A 24673-nucleotide genomic window follows, 5' to 3' on the forward strand; every position below is an offset into this window, starting at 1 on the left:
AGCCGGCAGTGTGCGCAGGTGGCCAAGGAGGCCAACGGCGTCCAGGCCTGCGTTAGAAACAGCGCGGCCAGCGGGAGCGGGGAGCTCAGCATCCCCTGTACTCGGCTCTGGTGAGGCCGCACCTCCGGTACTGGGTCCAGTTTTGGGCCCCTCACTGCGAGAGAGACGTTGAGGCCCTGCAGCGGGTTCCAAGAAGGGCAACAAAGCTGTGAGGGCTCTGGAGCACAGGGCTGATGAGGGGCGGCTGAAGGAGCTGGGAGCGTTCAGCCTGGAGAAGAGGAGGCTCAGGGCAGACTTTATTGCTCTCTGTAACTACCTGAAGGGAGGCCGTGCTGAGCTGGGGGTCGGCCTCTTCTCTCGTGTAACTGGTGATAGAACTGGAGGGAATGGCTTCAAGCTGCATCAGGAGAGATTTAGGCTGGACGTTAGGAAATACTGCTCTGAAAGAGTGGTCAGGCAGTGGAATGGGCGGCCCAGGAAGGTGGTGGAGTCACCGACCCTGGAGGTGTTCAAGGAACGTTTGCATTTTGTATTGAGGGATCACAGAATCACAGAACGGCCAGGGTTGGAAGGGACCTCAAGGATCACGAAGCTCCAACCCCCTGCCACACGCAGGGCCACCGACCTTCACATTTCACAGCAGCCCAGGCTGCTCAGGGCCCCATCCTTGCTGGCCTTGAACACCTCCAGGGATGGACGGGGATCCACAGCCTCTCTGGGCAGCTGTTCCAGCACCTCACCACTCTCTCTTTAAAGAACTTCCCCCTGACATCCAACCTCAATCTCCCCTCCCTCAACTTCAAACCATTTCCCCTTGTCCTGCAGTTATCTCCCCTTTCCAAGAGCTGACTCCCCTCCTGTCTGTAGGCTCCCTTTAGGTACTGAAGGCTGCAGTGAGGTCACCCCATGCTGAACAAACCCAGCTCCCTCAGCCTGTCTTCATAGTGGAGGTGCTGCAGCCCCCTGCTCATCTCTGTGGCTCCTCTGGACCCTCTCCAGCAGCTCCCTGTCTTTCTTGTACGGGGGCTCCACGCCTGGACACAGTACTCGAGATGGGGGCCTCACGAGAGCAGAGTAGAAGGGGACAATCACCTCCCTGTCCCTGCTGCCCACCCCTCTTTCGATGAAGCGAGCGACATGGTTCAACGAGTCCTCTTGGTGAGAGGTTGGACTGGATGATCTCGAAGATCTCCTCCAACCTCGGCGATTAATTCTGGTGATTTCAGGTACCTCCAGACCTCAGCAACGGCCCCGGCTCTGCGCCGTCCCCGCTGCCATGGCTGAGGCGGTGCATTACATCCACTTGCAGAACTTCAGCCGCTCGCTGTTGGAAACCCTCAACGGGCAGCGCCTGGGAGGCCACTTCTGCGACGTGACCGTTCGTATCCGTGAAGCCACCCTGCGTGCTCACCGCTGCGTCCTGGCTGCCGGCAGCCCTTTTTTCCACGACAAACTGCTGCTGGGTCACTCGGCCATCGAAGTGCCGCCCGTCGTCCCCAGCGGGGCCGTGAGACAGCTGGTGGAATTCATGTACAGCGGGTGCCTGGTGGTGGCCCAATCCGAAGCTCTGCAGATCCTCACCGCCGCTTCCATCCTACAAATCAAGACGGTGATCGATGAGTGCACGCAGATCATCTCGCAGAGCCGCAGTCCCAAAGTGCTGCCGCCCGCCCGCCCGCCGCCGGTGCCTGCTGATGCTCATCACAAGCTCCGTGAGCTCCTGATGCCACCACAGGAGAACGATGGCTACTTCGGACCGTCCAGCTGTCACAGCCGTAAGCAGAGGCAGCCGCTGCGGCTGCAGCTGCCCGTCAAGGAGGAGGAGGAGGAGGAGATGGGGGGAGGCAATGAGGAAGGCTCAGCACCCCCCGTGCCGTTCCCTGCCGAAGAGTCGCCGTTTTTCGGTCCCCCCGACGTCTTCTCTGATGCCTTTCTGCCACCTTGGCCGAGTGATGATGGGGGCAAAGTGGGACCTGAGTGCAGCCTGGAGGCGTCGGGGAGGGGTCCGGCTTTTGGGACAGAAGTGGAGCTGGGAGGGAGCAGCCTGGGGTTTGCCCCTCCTGTGCCGCCCCTCTACGAGGAGGGGTTTGCGGAGGGGGGGACGAGTGGTGGAGTCCCTCTGGTCCCCAAGGTGCCACGGGCCGGCCCGTCTCGTCGCCCTGAGCCGTCCTACCAGTGTGGCCATTGCCAGAAGACCTTCAGCTCCCGCAAGAACTACACCAAGCACATGTTCATCCACTCTGGTAAGGGGACAAAGCGGGGACGCGGTGTCCACGTGGCTCCTTGCGGGGTGTAAGGACAGAGGAGGTCCTGGGCGGGTCCTTCTGATGGGGGATGTGTGGAGATGAAGATGTGGATGGGTGAGGGTGTTGGTGGGACAAAGACACGGGGCAGCGGGGTTGGTACGACGAGGGAATGGAAATGGCGATGTTGGGGTGGTGACACCGGGGGGGAGGAGGATGAGGAGGAGACACGGGGGCAGAGGGGACATCCAGAGCGAGGAGGTTTGGGACACGCGCCCACGTCGCTCTGTGTTGATCCACGCTGATGCGTGTTGACCCACGTCACTCCGTGTTGATGCGTTGAGGTGATCTGCATCGACCTGCGTTTACCCGTGTCACTGTTGACCCACCGATCCCTGCTGACTCACACTGATCCATATTCATCTGTGCTGCTGTGCTGACTTTCTGCGCGTCGCTCCACTCTGACCCACGTGGGGAGAGCTGTGTTGACCCGCACTGCTCAGTCGCTCTTGCCGACCTGTGCTGAGCCATGCTGAAACATGGTGAGCCAAGCTGAGCTGTGTTACTGAAACCCATTGATCTGCGTTGACTTTTGTGTCTCTGGCTTGTCCCATATTGCTCCAGGGTTGATCTGCCTCGGACCACGTTGATATATGTCACTCTTCGTTGACATGTGCTGATTTCTGTTGACTTACAGAGGTCTGTGCTGACCCATCTCATTCTGTGTTGACACGCAAAGACCTGTGTTGATGCATGTTGATGCATGTTGATCTACGCTGATCTGTTTTGGTGCATTCTCATCTGTCAGACGTGCCACCTCTGAGGATCCATATTGACAACATCACTCTCTTTTGGCCCACATGTGTCTCATGTTGACCTGTGTAGGCACACAATGACCAGCTGTCAGCTTACATAGCTCCATGTTGATCACACTGACCTGAGTAGGCACACAATGACCAGCTGTCAGCCTGCGTAGCTCCATGTTGATCACACTGACCTGAGTAGGCACACAATGACCAGCTGTCAGCCTGCGTAGCTCCATGTTGATCACACTGACCTGAGCAGGCACACAATGACCAGCTGTCAGCTTACATAGCTCCATGTTGATCACACTGACCTGAGTAGGCATACAATGACCAGCTGTCAGCCTGCGTAGCTCCATGTTGATCACACTGACCTGAGTAGGCACACAATGACCTGCCCTCAACCTACGTAGCTCCATGTTGATCACACTGACCTGAGCAGGCACACAATGACCAGCTGTCAACCTACGTAGCTCCATGTTGATCGCACTGACCTGAGTAGGCACACAATGACCAGCTGTCAGCCTGCGTAGCTCCATGTTGATCTCACTGACCTGAGTAGGCATACAATGACCAGCTGTCAGCTTACATAGCTCCATGTTGATCACACTGACCTGAGTAGGCACACAATGACCAGCTGTCAGCCTGCGTAGCTCCATGTTGATCACACTGACCTGAGTAGGCATACAATGACCAGCTGTCAACCTACGTAGCTCCATGTTGATCTCACTGACCTGAGTAGGCATACAATGACCAGCTGTCAACCTACGTAGCTCCATGTTGATCACACTGACCTGAGTAGGCACACAATGACCAGTTGACAACCTACGTAGCTCCATGTTGATCACACTGACCTGAGTAGGCACACAATGACCAGCTGTCAGCTTACATAGCTCCATGTTGATCACACTGACCTAAGTAGGCACACAATGACCAGCTGTCAGTCTGCGTAGCTCCATGTTGATCACACTGACCTGAGTAGGCACACAATGACCTGCCCTCAACCTACGTAGCTCCATGTTGATCACACTGACCTGAGTAGGCACACAATGACCAGCTGTCAGCTTACATAGCTCCATGTTGATCACACTGACCTGAGTAGGCACACAATGACCAGCTGTCAACCTACGTAGTTCCATGTTGATCACACTGACCTGAGTATGCACACAATGACCAGCTGTCAGCCTGTGTAGCTCCATGTTGATCACACTGACCTGAGTATGCACACAATGACCAGCTGTCAGCCTGCGTAGCTCCATGTTGATCACACTGACCTGAGTATGCACACAATGACCAGCTGTCAGCCTGTGTAGCTCCATGTTGATCACACTGACCTGAGTATGCACACAATGACCAGCTGTCAGCCTGCGTAGCTCCATGTTGATCACACTGACCTGAGTAGGCACACAATGACCAGCTGTCAACCTACGTAGCTCCATGTTGATCACACTGACCTGAGTAGGCACACAATGACCTGCCCTCAACCTACGTAGCTCCGTGTTGATGATATTGACCTGTGCTGCTGCACGTTGGCCTGTAACTGATCTGTGGTGCCTCACGTTGACCCGTACTGATCCGTGCTGCTCCACATTGACCTGTCTGTCTCTCCACAGGTGAGAAGCCCCATCAGTGTTCCATCTGCTGGCGCTCCTTCTCGCTCCGTGACTACCTGCTGAAGCACATGGTGACCCACACGGGCGTCCGTGCCTTCCAGTGCAGCATCTGCTGCAAACGCTTCACCCAGAAGAGCTCCCTCAACGTCCACATGCGAACCCACCGCGCCGAACGCTTCCAGTGCCGCCTCTGCACCAAAGGCTTCTCCCACCGCACCCTCCTGGAGCGACACGCTGCTGCCACCCACCCCGTGCCACCTCCAGGGCCACCTCCAGGGCCACCTCCACCAGACTCCAAGGGCTTGGGCGTCAGTCACACTCACGTGGCCTAAGGGTGGCCCAGAGGGTTGTCGCCACTCCCAGACTGGCTCTTTGAGCACCGTGGGGTGAAACCTGGAGGACTTTGACCCCTCTTGTGGATTTGATCCCCTGGATGGACAGACGGAGGGAGATGAGGTTCATCCCACTCGTCCCCTCCCACCCAGGATGTGTTTCTCGATAATGAGGTTTCCTTTTACCTCTGAACCGCGGCTGTAGGGGTGGTTAAACACACTCTGGGGTGCTGGCGGGTTGTGAAAATCAACACACAGGTTTTAAGGACTCATTTAGTGCCATTAATGCAACTGTTTTCCTTAAAAATCCCTCCTACCCCACTGCCTGCCCGTGAGGCTCTCACCCAGCAGACTGTGGGTGTCAGCAGGGCTGGATCACGGGCACACGGCCACCACAGAAGGGCTGCAGCAGCCATCAGCCATGTCACAGGTCCTCCCCAAGTCTCTGTGTCTATGTTTAGTCCCAGTGTCAACTCCGGTGGCCCAGGTGGCTTCTGCAAGAGCCAGTGGGGACACCAGCAGGGCCAATTCTTTTTTCCGTTGGCCCTTCCCAAGTCTTTGTGTTGAGGATGGCCACCAAAAGGGCTTGTCCACATCCCGTGGCCACCTCAGAAGGGCTGCGTAGCCACTGACCACATCACAAAGTCTTTGTGGCCAATTCTGCCCGCAGTCCCGTGGCTCTTTGCCCACATCGGCTCCCCGTAACAACAGACGTTGATGGAGTCACACGTGTCCCCAGGGCCGCTGCAGAAATGCCATAGTAGCCCATGGACACATCAAAGGTCCTCCCCAAGTCTCTGTGCTGATGAATGGTCTGATCAGGGCCTGACTGCGTCCCTGTAGCCACCATGGGGAAGCCCTAAGACTCCCCCGACCACATCACAGATCTTCCTGAAATCTTTGTCTCGATGACAAACATCCGCAGGGCCAAACCCTGCTCCCAGGGGCCGCCAAAGAAGGGCTGCAGCAGCCGTAGGTCGCACCATGGACCTTTCTTTTGATGATGGGCACCAAGAGGGCAAACCCTCTTGATGAATCACGACCTCCCGTCCCCCCTCAGAGCCCCTGCTGCACAGCCAGGGCAGGGCTGGGTCCCTGCTCAGCAGCGTGGAGGCGGCGGTGACGGACGAGGTGGGAACTACGGCTGAAGGTTTTGGGGCAGTCGGGGCAGAGGTAGGGCTTCTCACCAGTGTGGGTGCGCTGGTGTTCCACCAGACGGGAGCTCTCGCTGAAACATTTGTCACACTGGGTGCACTGGAAGGGTTTCTGGCCGCTGTGAAGGCGGAGGTGCTGGCTGAGGTTGGAGCTCCAGCCGAAGCGTTTGCCGCAGGCGCTGCACTCGTAGGGTTTCTCACCAGTGTGGGTGCGTTGGTGCTGGAGCAGGTTGGAGTTCTGGGTGAAGCTCTTGGTGCAGGCACTGCACTTGTAGGGCTTCTCGCCCGTGTGGGTGCCCAGGTGTCGCATCAAGTGTGAGCTCTGCCCAAAAGCTTTGCCACACTCGGTGCACTTGTAGGGCTTCCGAGCGCTCGGAGGGGATGTGGGGGGAAGCCCCCAGGCCCAGTCCAGCTCCAGGGATGCTGGAGGCATCAGGGATGCCATCAGGCTGTCAGGGGTGTCCACCTCAGGGGTCCCCATGGCGCCTGTGGTGGGACAGAGACGGGTGTCACCGCGGGGGTCCTTCATTATCCTCTCTGAATCCCTAATTACTCTTCTGACCAATCCAACTACCAACCAACGCGGTGCTCTCTCAGAATTCTCTCTCATCTGGACGTGGCCACGAGGGTCATGGCCTAAATGGGATGTGTTGACTGGGGCTGGATCCGATATAAGTTTGGGGTTGGATCTGATTCGGGTTCAGTGCAGGGAGCCTGCAAAGCTCCCATTCCCTGCTGCTGTGGTGGAATGGACCGGAGATGTGGTGTGTCTCCATTCTTAGAGGTCCCCAGAGTTCACTGGGAGGAACCATGAGGAACACGGGCCACAGAGAACTGCTCTGGTTGGTGCTGGAATTGGTTTGGAGCTGGAACAGGGAGAGTCCCCTGTGCCATCAAGGGACGTGGTGAGTCTTTGTCCTTGGAGACACCCAACTCTTATACAGACACAGTCAGAAGGAACATGACTCGGACTGCAGCGTTGATGTCAGACCCACACAGCTTGGGGTTGGACCTGGTTCCCCCAGAGACCCTCAAAACTCCCTCAGGTGGGATAGAACCAAAGACAGAACCTGGCAGGTGGTGGGTCTCCACTCGAGGAGATCCTTAGGATGAGGCTGCGAGGAACCTGCTCCAAATGCAGCTGGTTTGGGGTTTGGGTTTGGACCACAGAGCTGCCACACCTCCCTCCCTAACACGGACAGAGCAGGAAACAGTCACAGGAACATTGGCTCTCCATCCCTGCATGTCTTCAGCCCTCTCCTGGCTGTGCTCACCACGTGATGCCCAGCCCTTCATGCCCCCACCGACCCACAACGTCCCAGGACTCACCTTTGTGGTCGCCGGGCGCTCTGTCCCCATCTCCATCCCACTCTCTGAGTGCCTCATCCCGCTGTTCCATGGCCTGCGGGAAGGCGCGGCTTCAGAACAAGGGGACACCAAAAGGGGGAGGGGGGGGAAGGGGAGGAAACGGGCACGGATGGGATTCTGGGGGGTGGTGGGTCCTTGAAAAGAGAACGAATGTGGAAATGGGGAACACAAGGTGGCAACGAGAGGGGGGTCGGGGCTCCCTGTACCCGGCGGGGTCCTGGGAACGTGGGCAACCCTGCAGCCCCCCCGGCCCTCCCCGCACCGTTTTGCAGCCGCACCGCCTCCACCGCCCTCGACCCGCGTCCCCGGAAGCTCTCGTGGCCCACCAGGGGCCGCTCTGCACCGCTCGGCGGACCGAGACTCGATGGTGTTAACTCCGCCTGCTGCCTCCGCACTGCTGTCGTCTCTTTTTATCCCCACGTTCCCCCCCCCCCACGCCCCCCGGGGGCAGAGCTCTGCACGGAACACCCGTCCCTCACGTACACTTCAAGGGAAGGTGGCATGGGGTGCTGACAAAGGCGGTTTCCCCCTTTCTTTAAGTTTTTGCCCCGTTTAGAAGTGCTGCTGCCTCTTTAAACAGGATGTGATGTCACCCCCCCCCACCCCCCCTTCGCCCTCAGGAGGGGCAGAGATAAGGGGATGGGATCCCAGAGGATGCAGGGGGACACAGGGCAAAACTGGGGTGTCTGGAGGGAGTCTGGGGGGTCCAGACCTGGATTGGGATGTCCAGAGCTGGATGTGGGGTGTCTCCAGGTCCACGTTTCCCCATGGCTACGTGAGCAGAACGCTGCCGGCAGCTCCCTGATGTCCCCGTGGCAACAGACAGTTTCTTGGGGCAGATTTGGTGATGCAGAGATTCCCTTCTGGTGTCCACCATGGCTCTGTGTGTCCTCGTGTGTGTGTGTGTGACCAGAGTGCAGGCGTGGTTCCCCGATGTCCCCGTGGTGAAGGGCAGAGATAAAGAGATTCCTGATGTCCGTATTTTGAGATGCTGGGGGTCCTGCAGGCAGCTTGGGTGACATTTGGAGCCTGTTCTGATGTCCTCAAGGCTGCCCCAAGTGACGCCTACAGAACGGGCAGAACTACACGGGGGATTTCAGAGATCCTGGCATCCCTGTAGGCAGCTCTGGTAGACACCAAGCGGCCATCCTGACGTCCCCAATCCTACTTGTGTCCCCGCTGATGCGTGACGAGTCCGGAGCGCTGCCTGAAGCACTTCCCACAGCTCGGGCACGGAAATGGCTTCTCCCCAGTGTGGATTCGGCGGTGAGCTGCGAGGTGCGAAGCCACAGCAAAGGCTTTGCCGCAGTCAGTGCAGGCGTGAGGCTTTTCCCCGGTGTGTCTACGGAGGTGCAGGGCCAGCGCCGAGCTCTGGCTGAAACGTTTGGGGCAGTGGGAGCAGGCGAAGGGCCGCTCTCCGGTGTGCACACGTCGGTGAACAGCCAGGTGTGAGGAGACGGCGAAGGCTTTGCCGCAGTCGGAGCAGACGTGAGGTCGCTCGCCGGTGTGCAGACGGAGGTGCAAACCCAGCGCCGAGCTCTGGCTGAAACGTTTGGGGCAGTGGGGGCAGGAGAAAGGTCGCTCACCTGTGTGCACACGTCGGTGAACAGCCAGGCGGGAGCGGGCGGCAAAGGTTTTGCCGCAGTCGGAGCAGCGGTGAGGGCTGGGATGAGGTGGGGAAGCGGGGATGTTGAGCTGGTGGGTGGGGAGGGGTGGCTCCAGGGATGGTCCTGGGGCTGTGGGGAGAGGGAAAAAAGATGAGGAGGGGTGGGGTGTGGGGGTAATGGGGGTAATGGGGGCAGAAAGTGTGAAATGGAGGACGTTTGGTGGCAGTGAGGGATGCAGAGTGACAAGGAGGAGGTACAGAGTGAAAGGAGGGGTGAATGGTGTGACATGGGGACGTGTGGAGTGATGTGAGAGGGCAGTGGGACGTGTAAAGTGACGTGAGGACACGTGGAATGACGTAGGGGACATGTAAAGTGTCATGGGGACATCCTGAGGGACATGCAGAGTGACACGGAGGAGGCACAGAGTGAAAGGAGGGGCGTATCGTGTGACATGGAATACATGGAGTGATGTGAGAGGACAGTGGGACATCCAGAGTGACATGGGGACATCTTGAGGGACACGCAGAGTGACACAGGGGTTACACAGAGCCAAACCAGGGGACATCCGGAGTGACATGAGGATGTGGGATGACGTGCTGCGTGACACAGAGGGAAACAGGGGACACTGGAGTGACGTGGGGTGGCAGGCAGACACGCAGACTGATGGGGCACACAGAGTGATGTGAGGAGCAAACAGCTACGTAGGGAAGCACCACGGACACAAAGCACAGCTTGGGGGACAAAGGGATGCAGAGGGGACATGCTGCATGTTGTGGGGATGTGGAGGGACAAGGCAGCACGACAGGGAGGCTGGAGACTCAGAAAGGGATGTGCAGTGTGACACAGGGACATGCCAAGAGATGGGGAGACAGCCTGTGATGTGAGTACGTGGGTAGGTGGATGCCTGACAGCATGGAGATGTGAGTGTCATAGAGGGAGCTGGGGACACGGAGAGACAGGGATGTGGGGGCACACATGGTGGGGCCATGAAGCGCCACAGGGAAAAGTTATGGGTTGTAAAGACACACTTGGAACACACAAGGGACTTGAGGGGACATGGGGGTGACACACAGAGGGACCTGGGGGATCCAAGGGAGACATAGAGGCGACAGGTGCTCACCAGGAGGGATGTGGGCAGGAAGTTGTCCTGGGGCCACCAATGTCCAAGCCCCTTTGGCAACGAACATGGTGCCTGCGGGGACATCACTGTTACCCAGTACTCCCAGTCACTCTCCAGTCACGCTCCCAGTTCCCTCCTAGTGCTCTCAGACATCTCCAGTGTCTCCACTTCCCCCTCCCAGTGCTCCCAGTCACTCACAGTGCTGGCTGCCACATCCCCAGAGGTGCACAGCAGGGACACCCACAAGTGACAGACGCCCTGGGGACACCTGAGAGGCCCCGCTGGGTCCCCATGGTGTGATATGGAAGCGGTTCCACCCTCTCACCCCAAAAGTGGGAATTGGTGAGAGCCAGGGAGCCGCTAAATTGGTAATGGAGGTGACCCCCCTCTTAAACTAGGAACTGAGGAGTGGGAGAACAGTAGGAAAAGGGGATTGAGACCTCATTTTGTGTCAGCATGGTACCAGATTCACCTCAGTTTTGGGGCTCCCCCCAGAACAGGCCCAAATTTGGGTTCTTTTGGGTGAGACTAGGGACACTTACCTTCATAGGGAGGAGGGGAAACTCTAATTTAGCCCCATTTGCTCCAGCATGGCCCATGCTCAACCCAGGGCCGCTTCTAAAACCCTGCCACCACAAAAAAGGATCCCAACCTGCCACCAAACCAACCTGAGACGTTCAGCCAGCGAGATTAAACTCTTTTCAAGGTGCCTTTACTCACCACCACGCCGCGGTGAGCACTTGGGGAAGCTGGAAGCTGCTTTGGATGCCGTCAGATTTTCTTCTCGGGGTTGGATGCTGTTAGAAGTGGGGAAAACGAGGTGGCAAAGTGGAAGAGAGCAAGGTGACGTGTCAGGCTGGGGGTTTTTTTTGGTGGGGGGGGACATCTGGGGCCTTGCAGTTGCCCACCAGAGCCTCGAGCCACTCTGGGGCAATTCCTTGAGCTAAAGCCAGGGCTGCTCCACGCCCCAGCCCCACACTCAGGCCCCAGCCCCACACTCAGGCCTTAAGCCCACACTGAGGTCCCAGCCCCAATCTTAGGCCTTAACCCCACACAGGCCCCAGGCCCACACTCAGGCCCCAACCCCACCCCACCACCGAAGCCCTACCCCAATCCCAGCCCTCCCCCACCTCACAGATCTACCCCATCGACTCCCCCCCCTTCGCCCCCTCCCCCCTCACCTCCCACCGCTATCGAACCGGAGTGACTCCGGAGCGCTGAGAGGAGGCTGAGGTACTTGCGAAGCTGATTGGCTCCAGAAACTGTCGATCGGAGCCTCTATCCCGCCTTTTCGAGGAGAATGGATAGTGATTGGTGAAACTCCACGTCTATCTTCAAGCCCCCGCCTTTTCTGAGGCGGTTCAATTTCTGATTGGTCTGCAGCATTCCTGTCCGCCTTCTCTGTTTCCAGGCCTTCATTACCCGAGGGGCGGAGAGCATGGGAAAAAGAAGATTGGGCTCACGCCCTGTCAATCCTCCCCCTGCAAGTCTTTTAATTGGCTCAACCGCGTAGCTCCACCCATCCCGCGAGCCGATTGGCCAGTCCCCTTCATGCTCGTCACGCTTTTCCACCTCCCATTGCTTCCCCGCGCTATCAATCTCTCCTTCTCCCCACCCTCTCAGCCCTTCGAGAGCGCTGATTGGCTGCTGGCGGCTCCTCAGGCCGCGCGCGCTCCTGGGTCCTCCTGGTGAGGGGCTGAGGGGGAGCAACGGCCGCCATGTCGGCTCCGGTAGAAGAGGCTGCGGAAGCTGCGGGCCCGGCCGAGAAGCGCCCGGATCTCGTCGATCTTTTAGAACGTTGCGGAAGTTGCCGGAAACTTCTTCAAGCCGAAAGGGAACCGCGATTATTGCCTTGCTTGCATTCGGTGTGTCGGCAGTGCCTGAGGACGGGCCCGGGGCCTGCGACGGATTCAGGGCCTGGAGGGCAAGGTGAGGCCTGGGGGGATGGGCTGAGCCTGAGGGAGATTGGAGGGCTGTGAGGAGAGGAGGCCTTCCTTTATTTGCTCTGTGCGAGTAGTTCGGTCCGTTGTGGTTGTTTCCAGCTGTAGGGCTGTCTGTCAGCTTAACGGCATCGCTATGGTTTGTATCAGGGGCACGGGGGGTTCTGTGGGAGGGGGCTGGGGGCTGTGGATTTATGTGGGAGGGGAGCTGGGGGTCGTACAGTGTTATGGGAGTGGGAAATGCAGCCCTTTGTAGGGGAGCAGGGGGCTCTTGGGGTGTTGTGGAGGAGATTGGAGGGTCGCGGAGGGACTGTGGGTTGCTGTGAAGGAGAGTGAGAGGTCCTGAGGGTGAATGGAAGTGCTTCTGTTGTGGCAGGGCAGGGTAGAGAAAGAAGGTGGGGTTGAGGGGGAAATGGAGGGGAGTGGAGGACCCTGATGTGAGATGGAGGGTTTTAGGGGTTCAAGGATGGAAGAGGGGAGTGGAGGGCACTGGGGGCCGCCAGGGAATGGAGCTGGGAGTCATGGAGGGGAGCGCAGGACTTTGGGGGGAGAGGGGGGGGGGGGGGGGATAGAGTCCATGTAGTGCTATGGGAGGATCAGGGGGCCCGGGAGGTATCCTGGAGGAGGGAGACATGAGGCAGTGCAGCCCCATGGGAAGGGGAGAGGTGGGGTCTGCGCAGTGCCATGGAGGAGTGCTGGGTGCTACGGATCACCGTGGAGAGGAATCAGGGATTTGGAGAGTTTTCTTTACTGGTGGGGGAGATGGAGGAGAGTGTGGGGTCATGGGGGAGTAGAAGGTGGTCCAGTGCCACGGGGGGGGGCTGGGTGATGGGGAAGGGGGCGGGGAGCCATGCAGCACAATGGAAAGGAGCGGGGCACCGTGCAGTGCTGGGGTTTGGAGGTTTCTTTGCTGTTTCTCCCGTGCCACAGAGAAGATTCTGGTGGGATCCCAGAGTGCTGCCTCATGTCTTGCCCTTCCTGAGGAAGGAAGGGAGGGCTGAGGGGGGGTGGAACGCTGCTTTAGGCCATGGTTTTGCCTGAAGCTTCTTTGTCATGGATTTACCTGGACAAAGCCCTGGCTGTGGTGCAGCTGGTGGACCAGTTTGGGTCACAGTCCCCACCCCAAGGCTCCATCCTCTTTTTGGGGATATCAGGCATAGCCCCAGGGCTCCGATAACATCCACAAAGGCATTGAGTCTTCTGGCTCTGCTGGGTGCTGGTAGCACTTTGCTAACGATGTGAGGGTGGTACTTATTTATTCTGGGAGGTGGGGAGAAGGAGCTGTAATGAAGGGATAAATAATGACCTGCATTGCTCTCCTCACTGCAGTGGTCGACTGCCCCATCTGCAAGCATCAGTGTCAGCTGCAGGATGTGGTAGAGAATTACTTCCTCAAAGACAAAGGAGCCAAGATGGCTGGTGCCAACCCCGCCTCCACTCAGGTAAGGTGTAACTAATTAAGGGGTTAATTAGCACCCCGGGACATCCCTGAGACTCACAGCTGTCACCCGGCAGTGCTGCACCAGCTGTGAAGACAACGCTCCTGCTACCAGCTTCTGCGTGGAGTGCTCAGAGCCTCTGTGTGACACCTGCGTGGAGGCTCACCAGAGAGTCAAATACACCAAGGATCACACGGTGAAGGCCGCAGGTTTGTCTTTGTCCCCATCCTGGGGTGGTGACACCATCATTCGGCACCTGGAGGGGGTGTGTGGGGGTGGGGGGGTCACAAACAGAGCCTTTGGTTTCTCTGGGATGCGATACCATCGCGCTGCCGTCACCCCACAGCCAACAACAGCCTGAAGGAGGTGGATCACAATGTCTACTGCTCCGTGCACAAGCAGGAGCCACTGATGATCTTCTGTGACACGTGTGACACTCTGACCTGCCGGGACTGCCAGCTCAACGCACACAAGGACCACCAGTGAGTGGCATCAGCATTAATCAGCGCCTCCAAATTGATTAATTACCCTTTGAATCAGCTGTTGAAGGGATAGAACAAGCAGCATAGCGGTCTTCTCTAATTTTCCCTAATTAGTGCTACTTGGTAATTATTACAGTAACAGATCTCATTAATTGCTACTTGCTCGCTCCCTTCAGCAGGTAATCAGCTAACGAGCATCTCTCAGTTTTCTTTGTTCTAATAAACCAGGTTTGTTTCCAGGCTGCTTATCATTAATTAGCTGGGGTGGTTTAAGTTTTTTTTTTCTTTTTTTCAGGGTGTTAAGTCGGGATTTTGGGGGGGTTTAAATGCAGTTGAAGTCTTGAGGAGTTGGGGGCACGAGTGATGAAAAATCCCTGTAATTATCTTCTTAGTAATGAATTCAGTTAGATGATGACTCAGCTGGTTGAATTGCCTGATTTCAGACTGATTTGGTTTATTGGGTGAGCAAATAACGTCAGTTCAGCGAATCAACCCGTGGGTTAGTTGTATTAAAAGCATTTTTGATGCTTGGGGTTTAAGGTAATTAAGGTAGATAGCTAATTGAGTTAACTCTGTGTCGCAGAATCGGGACATCTTTTTTTTAGCCTCTTTCTGATGTGTTTTAATGGCAAGCTAACGAGCTAAACGATGAAGCTAGGTAATTACTGAGTGGTTTTGCTGCTCTGCTGCAGGCAAATGAGTTGCAGCGTCCACATGGGGCCACTTTGAGCCCCTGCCAAGGCTCAGTGGTGCCTGGCGGGACGATTCAGATTCCCATTTTCTCCCCCTTTATAGGTATCAGTTCCTGGAGGATGCAGTGAAGAACCAACGCAAGATGTTGGCCACGCTGGTGAAACGGCTGGGCGACAAACATGCCAGCCTGCAGCACTCCACCAAGGAAGTGTGCAGCCTGTATGTGCCCCGGCTGCCCCCCAACCTGGGGGGTTATGTGGGGCTGGGGGTGTTGTGGGATTGGGGGGGGTTGTGGGGTGATGAGGGGATGGGGGGCAGTGGGGGGTTATAGGGCAGCCTGGAGTTGTGGGGGGGTGTGGGGCTGGGGGTGTTATGGGTGAGGAGTGGGGGGTTGTGGGGATGAGGGGGGGTTATGGGGTGATGTGGGGCAATGGGGGTTATGGGGCTGGTGAGAATTGTGGGGCAATGAGGGGGGTGTGGGACAGTGGGAGGGTTATGGGGGTTTATGGGGCGGGGGGGTTACGGGACTGGGGGTTGTGGGGTGATGAGGGGGTGTGGGGCAGTGGGGGGTTATGGGGCTGCTGAGGGTTATGGGGCAGTGGGAGAGGGAGTGGGGGGTTATAGGGCAGCTTGGGGGTGTGGGGCAGTGGGGAGGTTATGGGGGTTTATGGGGTGGGGGGGTTATGGGACTGTTGGGGGTTGTAGGGCAGTGGGGGGGGTTATGGGGTGGGGGGGTTAAGGGACTGTTAGGGGTTGTAGGGCAATGGGGGGGTTGTGGGGTGACGAGGGGTGAGAGGTTATGGGGCTGGGAGGGAGCTGTGGGGGGTTATAGGGCAGTCCGAGGGTGTGGGGCAGTAGGGGGTTATGGGGCTGCTGAAGGTTATGGGGCAGTGGGGAGGTGGGGGGTGGAGCAGTGGCGGGTTACAGGGGCCGCCTGGGGGTGTGGGGCTGAGGGAGGTTACACGGCAGCGGGAGGGTGTGGGGTTGAGTGGGGGGCTATGGGGTGAGGGGGGGCGGGTTATGGGGTGGTGGGGGGCTATGGGGGCAGCAGGGGGCTGTCGGGCGATGGGGGGTTATGGGGCTGCTGATGATTATGGGGCAATGGGGGGAAGTTATTTGCCCCCAAAGGGGGATGCTGCCCGCCTTCACCCCTTCCCTCCCCCTCTGGCAGGATCCGCCAGGTGTCGGATGTGCAGAAGCAGGTGCAGGTAGACGTGAAAACAGCCATCCTGTACATCATGAGGGAGCTCAACAAGAGGGGCAGGGTGCTGGTGAGCGACGCCCAGGTGAGCCACGATTCCCCTCACCGTCCTCATGGGTCTTTTTTTCTCTCCTTCCTGGCTGGAGGAGCGAGAAAGGAGAGAGGAAAAACAAAAAAACAAAAAAGCAATGGTAAAAAGATGGGAAATAAGGAATTCAAGGCATTTAAACTGACCAGAAGTTGAAGGAGGAAAGATTGAGGTTGGCTGTCAGGGGGAAGTTCTTTGCTGTGAGAGTGGGGAGGTGCTGGAACAGCTGCCCAGAGAGGCTGTGGATCCCCGTCCATCCCTGGAGGTGTTCAAGGCCAGCAAGGATGGGGCCCTGAGCAGCCTGGGCTGCTGTGAGATGTGGAGGTTGGTGGCCCTGCGTGTGGCGGGGAGTTGGAGCTTCGTGATCCTTGAGGTCAATTCCAACTCTGGCCGTTCTGTGATTCATTATAGAAAGCAGAGATAATCACCAAGGTGAATTCCCAGCATCCTGAAGTCTTTCTAACGGTGGGGAGGATCCTGAAATTCTTTGTTCGAAGAGCCTTTTTAAACTCTCCTTTGTTTTTTTTTGTTACTGGTAACAGCATGGGCAGCAGGCTTCCTTACTTCTGGGTAGGAAGGGCCCCTTCAGCTCCCTCCCCCCCCTTCCCAAGAGCGATTTGGCTGCACAAAACCCGTTCTTCCAGTTGCTTAACTGCAGGACGTTCCTCTTATCTTATTGCCCTTGGCAACCAGGGGTAGGCAGAGGTTGAGGGCCTGTCAAAAAGGAAACGTCTGCCAGCGCTCTGGTAAGCTTTGAGGGCAAGCTTTGAGACCCGAGGCATCTTATATAGCCTGACAGCGCTGTGTCCTCCTGGCAGAAGGTGACTGAGGGGCAGCAGGAGAAGCTGGAAAGGCAGCACTGGGCCATGACCAAACTGCAGAAGCACCAAGAGCACGTCCTTCGTTTCACCTCCTGGGCTTTGGAGAGCGAAAACAGCACGGCTCTGCTCCTCTCCAAAAAACTGGTGAGCTGCCTGCCCCGTCCCAGTGCTCAGCAGGACCGTTTTTGGGACAGCTGGGGGGTGCTTTGTCCCTTTGTCCCCCTGTGGTGTCACGGATACCCTTGGGTTGTGACGAGCCCCCTGCCTCTGCCTTCCCCAAACCCCCCCAGATCCACTTTCAGCTCCAGCGCGCCCTCAAGATGATCGTGGACCCTGTGGAGCCTCAGAGCGACATGAAGTTTCAATGGGATCCCAACGCTTGGACCAAGAGTGCAGAGAGCTTTGGTGAGCCCAGAAAATGGGGAGGGGGGCCCTCCTGGGTTACCCTGAACCCCCCCTTGACACCTTCACCTCCCTCCCAGGCACCATCGTGTCGCAGAACGGCCTCCCACCAACCCTCAGCCCTCAGCTGCCAGCTGTGGGTTCCTCACAGGTAACCTGGGGGTCCGGGGCTGCTTTTTTTGGGGGGGGAAAACGTTGCTCTTTTAAGGGCTGCTCTGAAAGTCGTGCCTCCTATTTTATTCTGTTGGCCCTCAATGATGGTGGTGGTATGGCAGCAGAGGTTGAATCTGTGTTCTGGGGAGTTTTGTTGCCACGCAGCAGAGCAGCGTGCTTTAACAGCGCCTGCAGAGGATGTTAAAACTCAGACTCCATTGTTTCTTCTTCTGCCAGCAGAACTGTGGTTCTAAACGGTTCAGGCAGTGCGTCGTCATGAGTTTTTGTGAGAAATCATCTGTTTTCTGCTTGGTGCTCAGCTTTGGCTTGGAGGGCTGAGGATGGGGTTGTGTCGCGGCAGATTGCCTTGCACGCTTTCTGTCGCCGTGATTAAACAGACCAGAAGCGTGAACGAAACCAGCAGTGGGCTGCACACCCACTTGTGGCGTGACTCTGCAGCCTTTGAAATCTGTGCTTTGGGTTCTCAAGGGGCTCTGTGTGGTCGTGGGGTTTCTTTATCTCTTGGATGATCTCGTGGCAGCTGCAGGATTTCTACGTGGACCACAAGTTCCTCAAAAACTCCTTCCCACGGGGGCAGGAAAGCCTTAAATGATCACAGGTGTGTGCATCAGGGCTCAGCAGGCTCAGCCTTCCTGCATCTCATGGGGAGAAATGAGCCTCTCCAGGGCAGGGAGGTGTTTATTCAGGTGTCTGTACTGATGGATTTAGGAAAGGTGGAACGCTTGCACGCTTGGGAGTGCAAAACCCAAAGGATGCAAAGGTGGAGGGGGGTGGCCAGATGGTGAAAAGGAATCATTGCTGCTGACTGTGAAATAAATCCTTGCTTGTTTCCATTTCCAACCAACCGATCGTAGCTCAGAGATCACAGAAGCAGGGATACAAAGCGATGATTTTTACCCCCTGCAGGGGGGGGCAGCGATGATTTTTACCCCCTGCAGGGGGGGGCAGCGATGATTTTTACCCCCTGCAGGCGGGGGGGCGGCGATGATTTTTACCCCCTGCAGGCGGGGGGCGGCGATGATTTTTACCCCCTGCAGGCGGGGGGGGCAGCGGTGATTTTTACCCCCTGCAGGCGGGGGGGGCAGCGGTGATTTTTACCCCCTGCAGGCGGGGGGGCAGCGATGATTTTTACCCCCTGCAGGGGGGGCAGCGGTGATTTTTACCCCCTGCAGGCGGGGGCGGCGGTGATTTTTACCCCCTGCAGGGGGGGCAGCGGTGATTTTTACCCCCTGCAGGGGGGCAGCGGTGATTTTTACCCCCTGCAGGGGGGCAGCGGTGATTTTTACCCCCTGCAGGGGGGGCAGCGGTGATTTTTACCCCCTGCAGGCGGGGGGGCGGCGATGATTTTTACCCCCTGCAGGCGGGGGGGCGGCGATGATTTTTACCCCCTGCAGGGGGGGGCGGCGATGATTTTTACCCCCTGCAGGCGGGGGGGCGGCGATGATTTTTACCCCCTGCAGGGGGGGGGGCAGCGATGATTTTTACCCCCTGCAGGGGGGGGCGGCGATGATTTTTACCCCCTGCAGGGGGGGGCGGCGATGATTTTTACCCCCTGCAGGCGGGGGGGCGGCGATGATTTTTACCCCCTGCAGGGGGGGGGGCAGCGATGATTTTTACCCCCTGCAGGCGGGGGGGCGGCGGTGATTTTTACCCCCTGCAGGCGGGGGGGCGGCGGTGATTTTTACCCCCTGCAGGGGGGGGGGCGGTGATTTTTACCCCCTGCAGGGGGGGGGCCAGTGGTGATTTTTACCCCCTGCAGGGGGGGGGCAGCGGTGATTTTTACCCCCTGCAGGGGGGGTCAGCGGTGATTTTTACCCCCTGCAGGGGGGGGGCAGCGGTGATTTTTACCCCCTGCAGGGGGGGGCAGCGGTGATTTTTACCCCCTGCAGGGGGGGGCAGCGGTGATTTTTACCCCCTGCAGGGGGGGGCAGCGTGATTTTTACCCCCTGCAGGGGGGGGCAGCGGTGATTTTTACCCCCTGCAGGGGGGGGCAGCGGTGATTTTTACCCCCTGCAGGGGGGGGCAGCGGTGATTTTTACCCCCTGCAGGGGGGGGCAGCGATGATTTTTACCCCCTGCAGGGGGGGCAGCGATGATTTTACCCCTCCTGCTGCCCTCTGGGAAGGATGTTTGCTCTAATCAACAAGAGCTGACACAACAGCCCGCTGCCATGGGCTGGAAAACGAGCGCCATCATCTCCTCCATCACCTTCCAAGGGCTGAATGACGAACGATTTTCGTCTGGTGCGATCCAGGAATGGCTGCTCTGAAAGTAATGCCTCCAATTTCCTTCCATTGGCCCACGGCCTTGGAGGCGGATGTTGGCAGCATGGCAGCAGAGGTGGAACCTTCCCACCCTTCCCATTACACGTTGTTGCCATGCGACAGATGGCAGCAGAGGGGCAGGCTGCAGGAAAGGAAAGAAAAAAAAATGGCGTCTGACATGGAAGTGAGGATGAAGCAAAGGTGTGTAATTGAATTCCTCCATGCGGAAAGAATCGCTCCCATCGACATCCATCGACGCTTGCTGAACGTTTATGGGGACCTGACAGTGGACGTGAGCACTGTGAGGAGGTGGGTGGTGCGTTTCAGCAGAGGAGACGGCGACGTGAAAGACAAACCACGATCCGGCCGGCCATGCACAGCTGTCACAGCACGAAAGGAGTGTCTGGAGCAGCTCATCTGCACGGATCGCCCCATGGTGGTGACTATGTTGGAAAACGCAGCCGTTTTTCTAGCTGAGAATCTGCTCCATCCAACAGTGTCATTGTGCTCTTTGTAGCCCTTGCAGTTTCCATGGAGATAAATAGGAGGCATTACTTTCAGAGCGACCTTTCTGCCTCGCCCTTTTCCTCCCTCTTTTCTTTCCTTTCTTTGTCGTTCTTTTGTTTCTCATTCTTTTCTTTTTTTCCCCCCCTCCCCTCGTTATTTCTCACTGTTTTCTCTTCCTCATTGTTCCTATTGTTCCTTCCCATTCTTTCATTTTTCTCTCATTATCCCTCCTTTCTTTCTCATTGCCATCCTTCCGTTTTCCCTCTGGTTCTTCCTTCTTTCACCCATCCTTCCTTTCTTTTTTTCCTCTCTCATTGTTCTTTCTTTGCCCCGCCCTTCTAACAATGCCCCCCTCCTCCCCTCTCCCCCCCATTATTCTCTCATAGGGTTCCCTGAAAGCCACAGTGGTGAGCAAAGGACAGTGTGCCCCCACCCCCCTCCTGCAGCCCCCCAAAGCAGCCCAACCCAAGGACAAAGAAGGCCAGGAGACCCCTGGCAACCCCCAAACTGACGATGTGGGGGTGGAGACACCAGACACACCTCAGGGTCCCTTAGGAACTGAGGGTCCTGACCTGTCCCCACCCTGCCTTGAACCTCAGGTGTCCGAGACCCCCAAGGATGCCAACGTGGAGCTGGGTGAGTGTGGGGGTGAGCTGGGGGTCCTCCTGTGAGGAGGAGGAGGAGGAGGAGGAGAGTGGTCCTTGACTGCTTTGTTTTGTTTTGTTTATTCTCAGCAGGTAATGCCTCTCATGAACCTGCTGCCACAGGAGCAAAGAGGTGAGTGTGTTTTGTCCCTTGTCACCTGCTGGCTCTTGCCTTTGGGACCCCCACAAACGCCCCCCCCCCCCCCCCCCACACACACACAGGGCAGGGAGCCCTGTGTCCAGGGGACAGCTGTGCCATCCCTTTCCCTTGCCAGCCCATTCTTGGCCTTCCCCTGATCCTCATCACCTCGTTCTCAGAGATGGCCACCTTGCACCCCTTGTCCCTTTAAGTCCAGGCACAGGGCCACGACGTCCGTGGGTGGTGGGGCTCCATCCCAGCTCTCCCACCCCCCCCTCCTGGCTTGGGGGAACCCAATTTTAGGGGCTCTGGCATCCAGACCAGTGCCCTGATGCTCTCTTTATGCAGGAGAAGACGTGCAAATCCTCCCGACGAGGAGGTGGAAGAGAAGTTTGTTCCAAAGCTGCTCGTTAAGCGGTAATGAGGACAGCTTGGGGATTGGAGGAGGGGAAAAGGGCCAAGGCGCCTCCTTCAGATGGAAGGGGAGGGTGGGAGATGCAGCCCCTCCAGGCTTTCTGTCTTTTGTGGGGACAAAAAGGACAGTCCCTTGTCCCCGTACCCAGGGCTGACACCTCTGTGTCCTTCATCACCTGCTGAGAGGCTGGTGAAGGACCCAGGATCACTGCCCTGTCCATGCCCCCCTCTCCCTTGCCATGCTGCAGCTAGGGTGACCCTGTCCCTTGTCCTCCCATGCCTAGGGGGTGGATAGACTCTCCTTCCCCCCATCCTAAGTGCACCCAAACCCGATGAAAATCCTCCTGAGGGGCTTAGGGATGCTTCCCCGACATCCTGAATCCCCGACATCCTGAATCCCCGACATCCTGAATCCCCGACATCCTGAATCCCCGACATCCTGAATCCCCCACATCCTGAATCCCCCACATCCTGAATCCCCCACCACCGCCACTCCCCAGCAGCCAACCCTCAGAGGGCCCCTTTTCCCCCCCCCCTTTACCCCTATCTTATAGGACTCCCAGTGCCCCCAAACCCCATGAAAATCCTCCTGAGGGGCTTATGGGGGGGTGCTCCCCACACATCCTGACTCCTTCCCACCGCCACCCCAGCAGGCAACCCTCAGGAGGCCCCGTGCTCCGCAAGGTGCCACGGGTCAGCCTGGAACGCCTGGAACTGGACCTGTCAGGGGAAGCACAGCCTCCTGTCTTCCGTGTTTTCCCTGGCACCTCATCTGAGGAGTTCAGCCTCATCGTTATTGAACGGGGGGCGCAGCCTCAGCCTGCTCCTCCACCCCCACCTGCTATCAAGGTGAGCGGCCTCCTCTCCCCCCTGCCCAGCCTCCGCTTCCCGCATCCTTTCCCATCTCACCCCGCCGTCCCTCTTTCCAGGAGGAGCAGAAAGAATTGTCTATCGAGGACGCCAAGGACACCAAACCCGTCCTGCTACCTCCTGAGCCCCCCAGCGGGGTGGTGACAGGGCTTGAAATCCCCCCAGCACCCACCGTGGCCCCCCCAGGGACCCACCGTAACGTCTCCTGCTGCCGTGTCTGCTGCCAGGCCGGTGCTGTGGTGATGTGTGACCTCTGCGAGCGCTGCTACCACCTTGACTGCCACCTCCCTGTGCTCCACGTGGTCCCCAGGTACATCTGGTCCCCCTTTCTCTCCCCCCCCCCCCCCCTTAGGATCCCCTGCTGCTGGCCTTTGTCACCTCCCCATCTCCCTCTGCATCCATCCTTGGGTGGATCTCGGGGATCTTGCTGCTCCTTCAGGGATCACTCAGAGCTGTCAGATCTTTATTCTCCGCTCATCTCTCATGGGATCTACTGCTTCTTTGGCCCGAAGATGCTGGTGGAATTGCTGTCGCTCCTCCAGATTCTTCGGGAGGGGATCCTCTGGGGCTCCATCCCAATCCCCTGGACCCAATCTTTCCTCCAACCCTGAGAACTGTGGCAGCTGCTGGAGCCAACCCCATACGTCCACCTCTAGGACCTCCTAGCCCTCATCCGCGTTGAGATCTACCTGTTGATCCCAAATCCTTGGGGAACCTGATGAGTCTGAGCCACGTGGGACTCAACTTTTCCATCAGGGATCCCAATCCATTTGGGGCCTTGGGATCCTATTGCCCTGATACGCACAGAGAGCTGTGTGTTGGCCTCAGCTGTCTTTGTTTCTGAGGCAGCTGCTGTCCAATCCTTCACACATCCCCCCAGCCAGTCCGTGACCCGCAGGGCATTTCCCCCCCCCTTGATTCCCCACACCGTGATCCGTTGATCCCCTTTTTGATCCCAAATCCTTTAAAACTCCAAGCCTCTCCCATTCTACCACCCCCAAACCGGGAGGGCAGTGCTGTGGGGCTCTCAGTGGATCCCCCCACCTGATCCCATAGCCACGACTGGCGCTGCCTGCTGTGCCAGGACCCACCACCCCCCACTGAGGGACTCACCAACGGCGGCCCCGACGAGGGTCAGCTCCCCACACTCAGCCCCACGGACCAGCAGGTGAGTGCAAAGGATGGGGTGGGGGATCTGTGGGGAGGGGGGGAGGGATGGAGAAGGGGATTTTTTTTAATTTTTATTTTATTTTTTTTACCTACAGAAGTGTGAACGGGTGCTACTGGAGCTGCTCTGCCACGAGCCCTGCCGCCCCCTCCACCGTCTTTCCAGCTCCACAGTGAGTGCTGAACCTACCAGGATCCCTTGGGATCTCCTGGAGGGGGGTTCCCCCCCCCTTTCCTTTCCATCCTATTCCGTCCCAATAGGAGAGCAGTGATGCCATCGACCTGACTCTGATCCGTGCCAAGCTGCAGGGGAAGCTCTCCCCGACCTACACCAGCCCGGAGGAGTTCGCCGCTGACATCGCTCGCATGATCCGCCAATTCAACCGCCTGACAGAGGTGAGGAGACCTCCCCTCCTCCCCCTATTGCCCCCCTGGGGGTCTCTGTGGTGGAGCTCCAGCACCCCCTGACCCCCTTTTTATTCCCCCTCCCCTCTTTCCCCAGGACAAAGCTGACGTGCAGTCCATCCTGGGCGTGCAGCGCTTCTTCCAGGAGCAGCTCAGAGCTGCCTTCAGCAACATCAGCTTCTCCACCCTCCTCGACCCCAGCATGCCCTCGGAAGGGGCTGAAAGCAATGCAGCAGCCCCCCCTGCCCCCCTCCCCGCCCCTCCTGTGGCCCCCTGAGCCTCCCCCCATTGCTCTGGGCCGGAGGACAGCGGACTTGGCTGGGTAGACCTGTTATCCTCAGCAAGGAGGAGGGGAGAGGGTTAAGGGAGGGGTATCCCTACACTTCTCCCCCCCTCCCCTTCCCCAAGCTGTGAGACTCTCCCTGCAATCCATAAATCCCCCCCCCCCCCCCCTCCTGTAGGGGCAGCCCCACTCCACCTCTGCGTGTCTCTTGGGGTAGAGCTGTTGTCCTCAGCAGTGGGATGGAGGGGAGGTGAAGGGGCCTCTCTGTGCCCCCGCTACCCAGCGCGGCTGGCCCCCTGGTGTTTTATTTCGTTTCTATTGTTCCCCATTCATCCTATGGGGTCATCATGTGCTCCACACCTCTCTACTTATGGGGCCGTCCCATTTTTACGGAGGTTTTCCCTCTTCTTTTTATGAGAGCGTCCCCCCTCTATGGTATTAATAATAAATAAACTTATTTCTTAATCTCTTGGAGCTCCTCTTTATTCCAATCCTATACCA

The 24673-nt window shown here is 57.9% G+C and overlaps 3 protein-coding genes across 8 annotated transcripts; 2 read left to right on the plus strand and 1 right to left on the minus strand.

Annotated features, from left to right (window-relative positions):
- The first annotated feature begins 1276 nt into the window (after positions 1-1276).
- On the plus strand, positions 1277-5263 carry ZBTB45 (zinc finger and BTB domain containing 45). Its single transcript, XM_010728265.4, has 2 exons — positions 1277-2243; positions 4660-5263. The coding sequence occupies exons 1-2, from the start codon at positions 1277-1279 to the stop codon at positions 4989-4991; spliced, it is 1299 nt and encodes a 432-aa protein (XP_010726567.2). The 3' UTR covers positions 4992-5263.
- Positions 5251-11501, minus strand: LOC100545615 (uncharacterized). Its single transcript, XM_085214677.1, has 7 exons — positions 11422-11501; positions 10961-11037; positions 10241-10312; positions 8680-9249; positions 8226-8578; positions 7475-7547; positions 5251-6631 (listed from the first exon to the last, which is right to left on the minus strand). The coding sequence occupies exons 3-7, from the start codon at positions 10305-10307 to the stop codon at positions 6048-6050; spliced, it is 1647 nt and encodes a 548-aa protein (XP_085070803.1). The 5' UTR covers positions 10308-10312; positions 10961-11037; positions 11422-11501; the 3' UTR covers positions 5251-6047.
- Positions 11502-11894: 393 nt separating this feature from the next.
- On the plus strand, positions 11895-24637 carry TRIM28 (tripartite motif containing 28). 6 transcript variants are annotated; one of them, XM_085214736.1, is made up of 18 exons: positions 11896-12169; positions 13510-13622; positions 13696-13828; positions 13966-14101; positions 14897-15013; positions 15966-16080; positions 16902-17048; positions 17195-17309; positions 17387-17457; positions 20637-20886; positions 20985-21027; positions 21382-21450; positions 22098-22296; positions 22377-22627; positions 23374-23485; positions 23583-23657; positions 23746-23880; positions 23987-24637. In XM_085214736.1, the coding sequence occupies exons 1-18, from the start codon at positions 11959-11961 to the stop codon at positions 24164-24166; spliced, it is 2472 nt and encodes an 823-aa protein (XP_085070862.1). In that variant the 5' UTR covers positions 11896-11958; the 3' UTR covers positions 24167-24637. The 6 variants fall into 6 exon arrangements, 5 of the variants coding, with proteins under 5 accessions (XP_085070866.1, XP_085070862.1, XP_085070863.1 ...); XM_085214737.1 differs by having other exon boundaries at positions 22101-22296; XM_085214738.1 differs by having other exon boundaries at positions 20988-21027.
- The last annotated feature ends 36 nt before the right edge of the window (positions 24638-24673 follow it).

Source organism: Meleagris gallopavo, chromosome 33 (assembly GCF_905368555.1).
Source record: "Meleagris gallopavo chromosome 33, MGAL_WU_HG_1.1, whole genome shotgun sequence".
Lineage (NCBI taxonomy): Eukaryota > Metazoa > Chordata > Aves > Galliformes > Phasianidae > Meleagris > Meleagris gallopavo.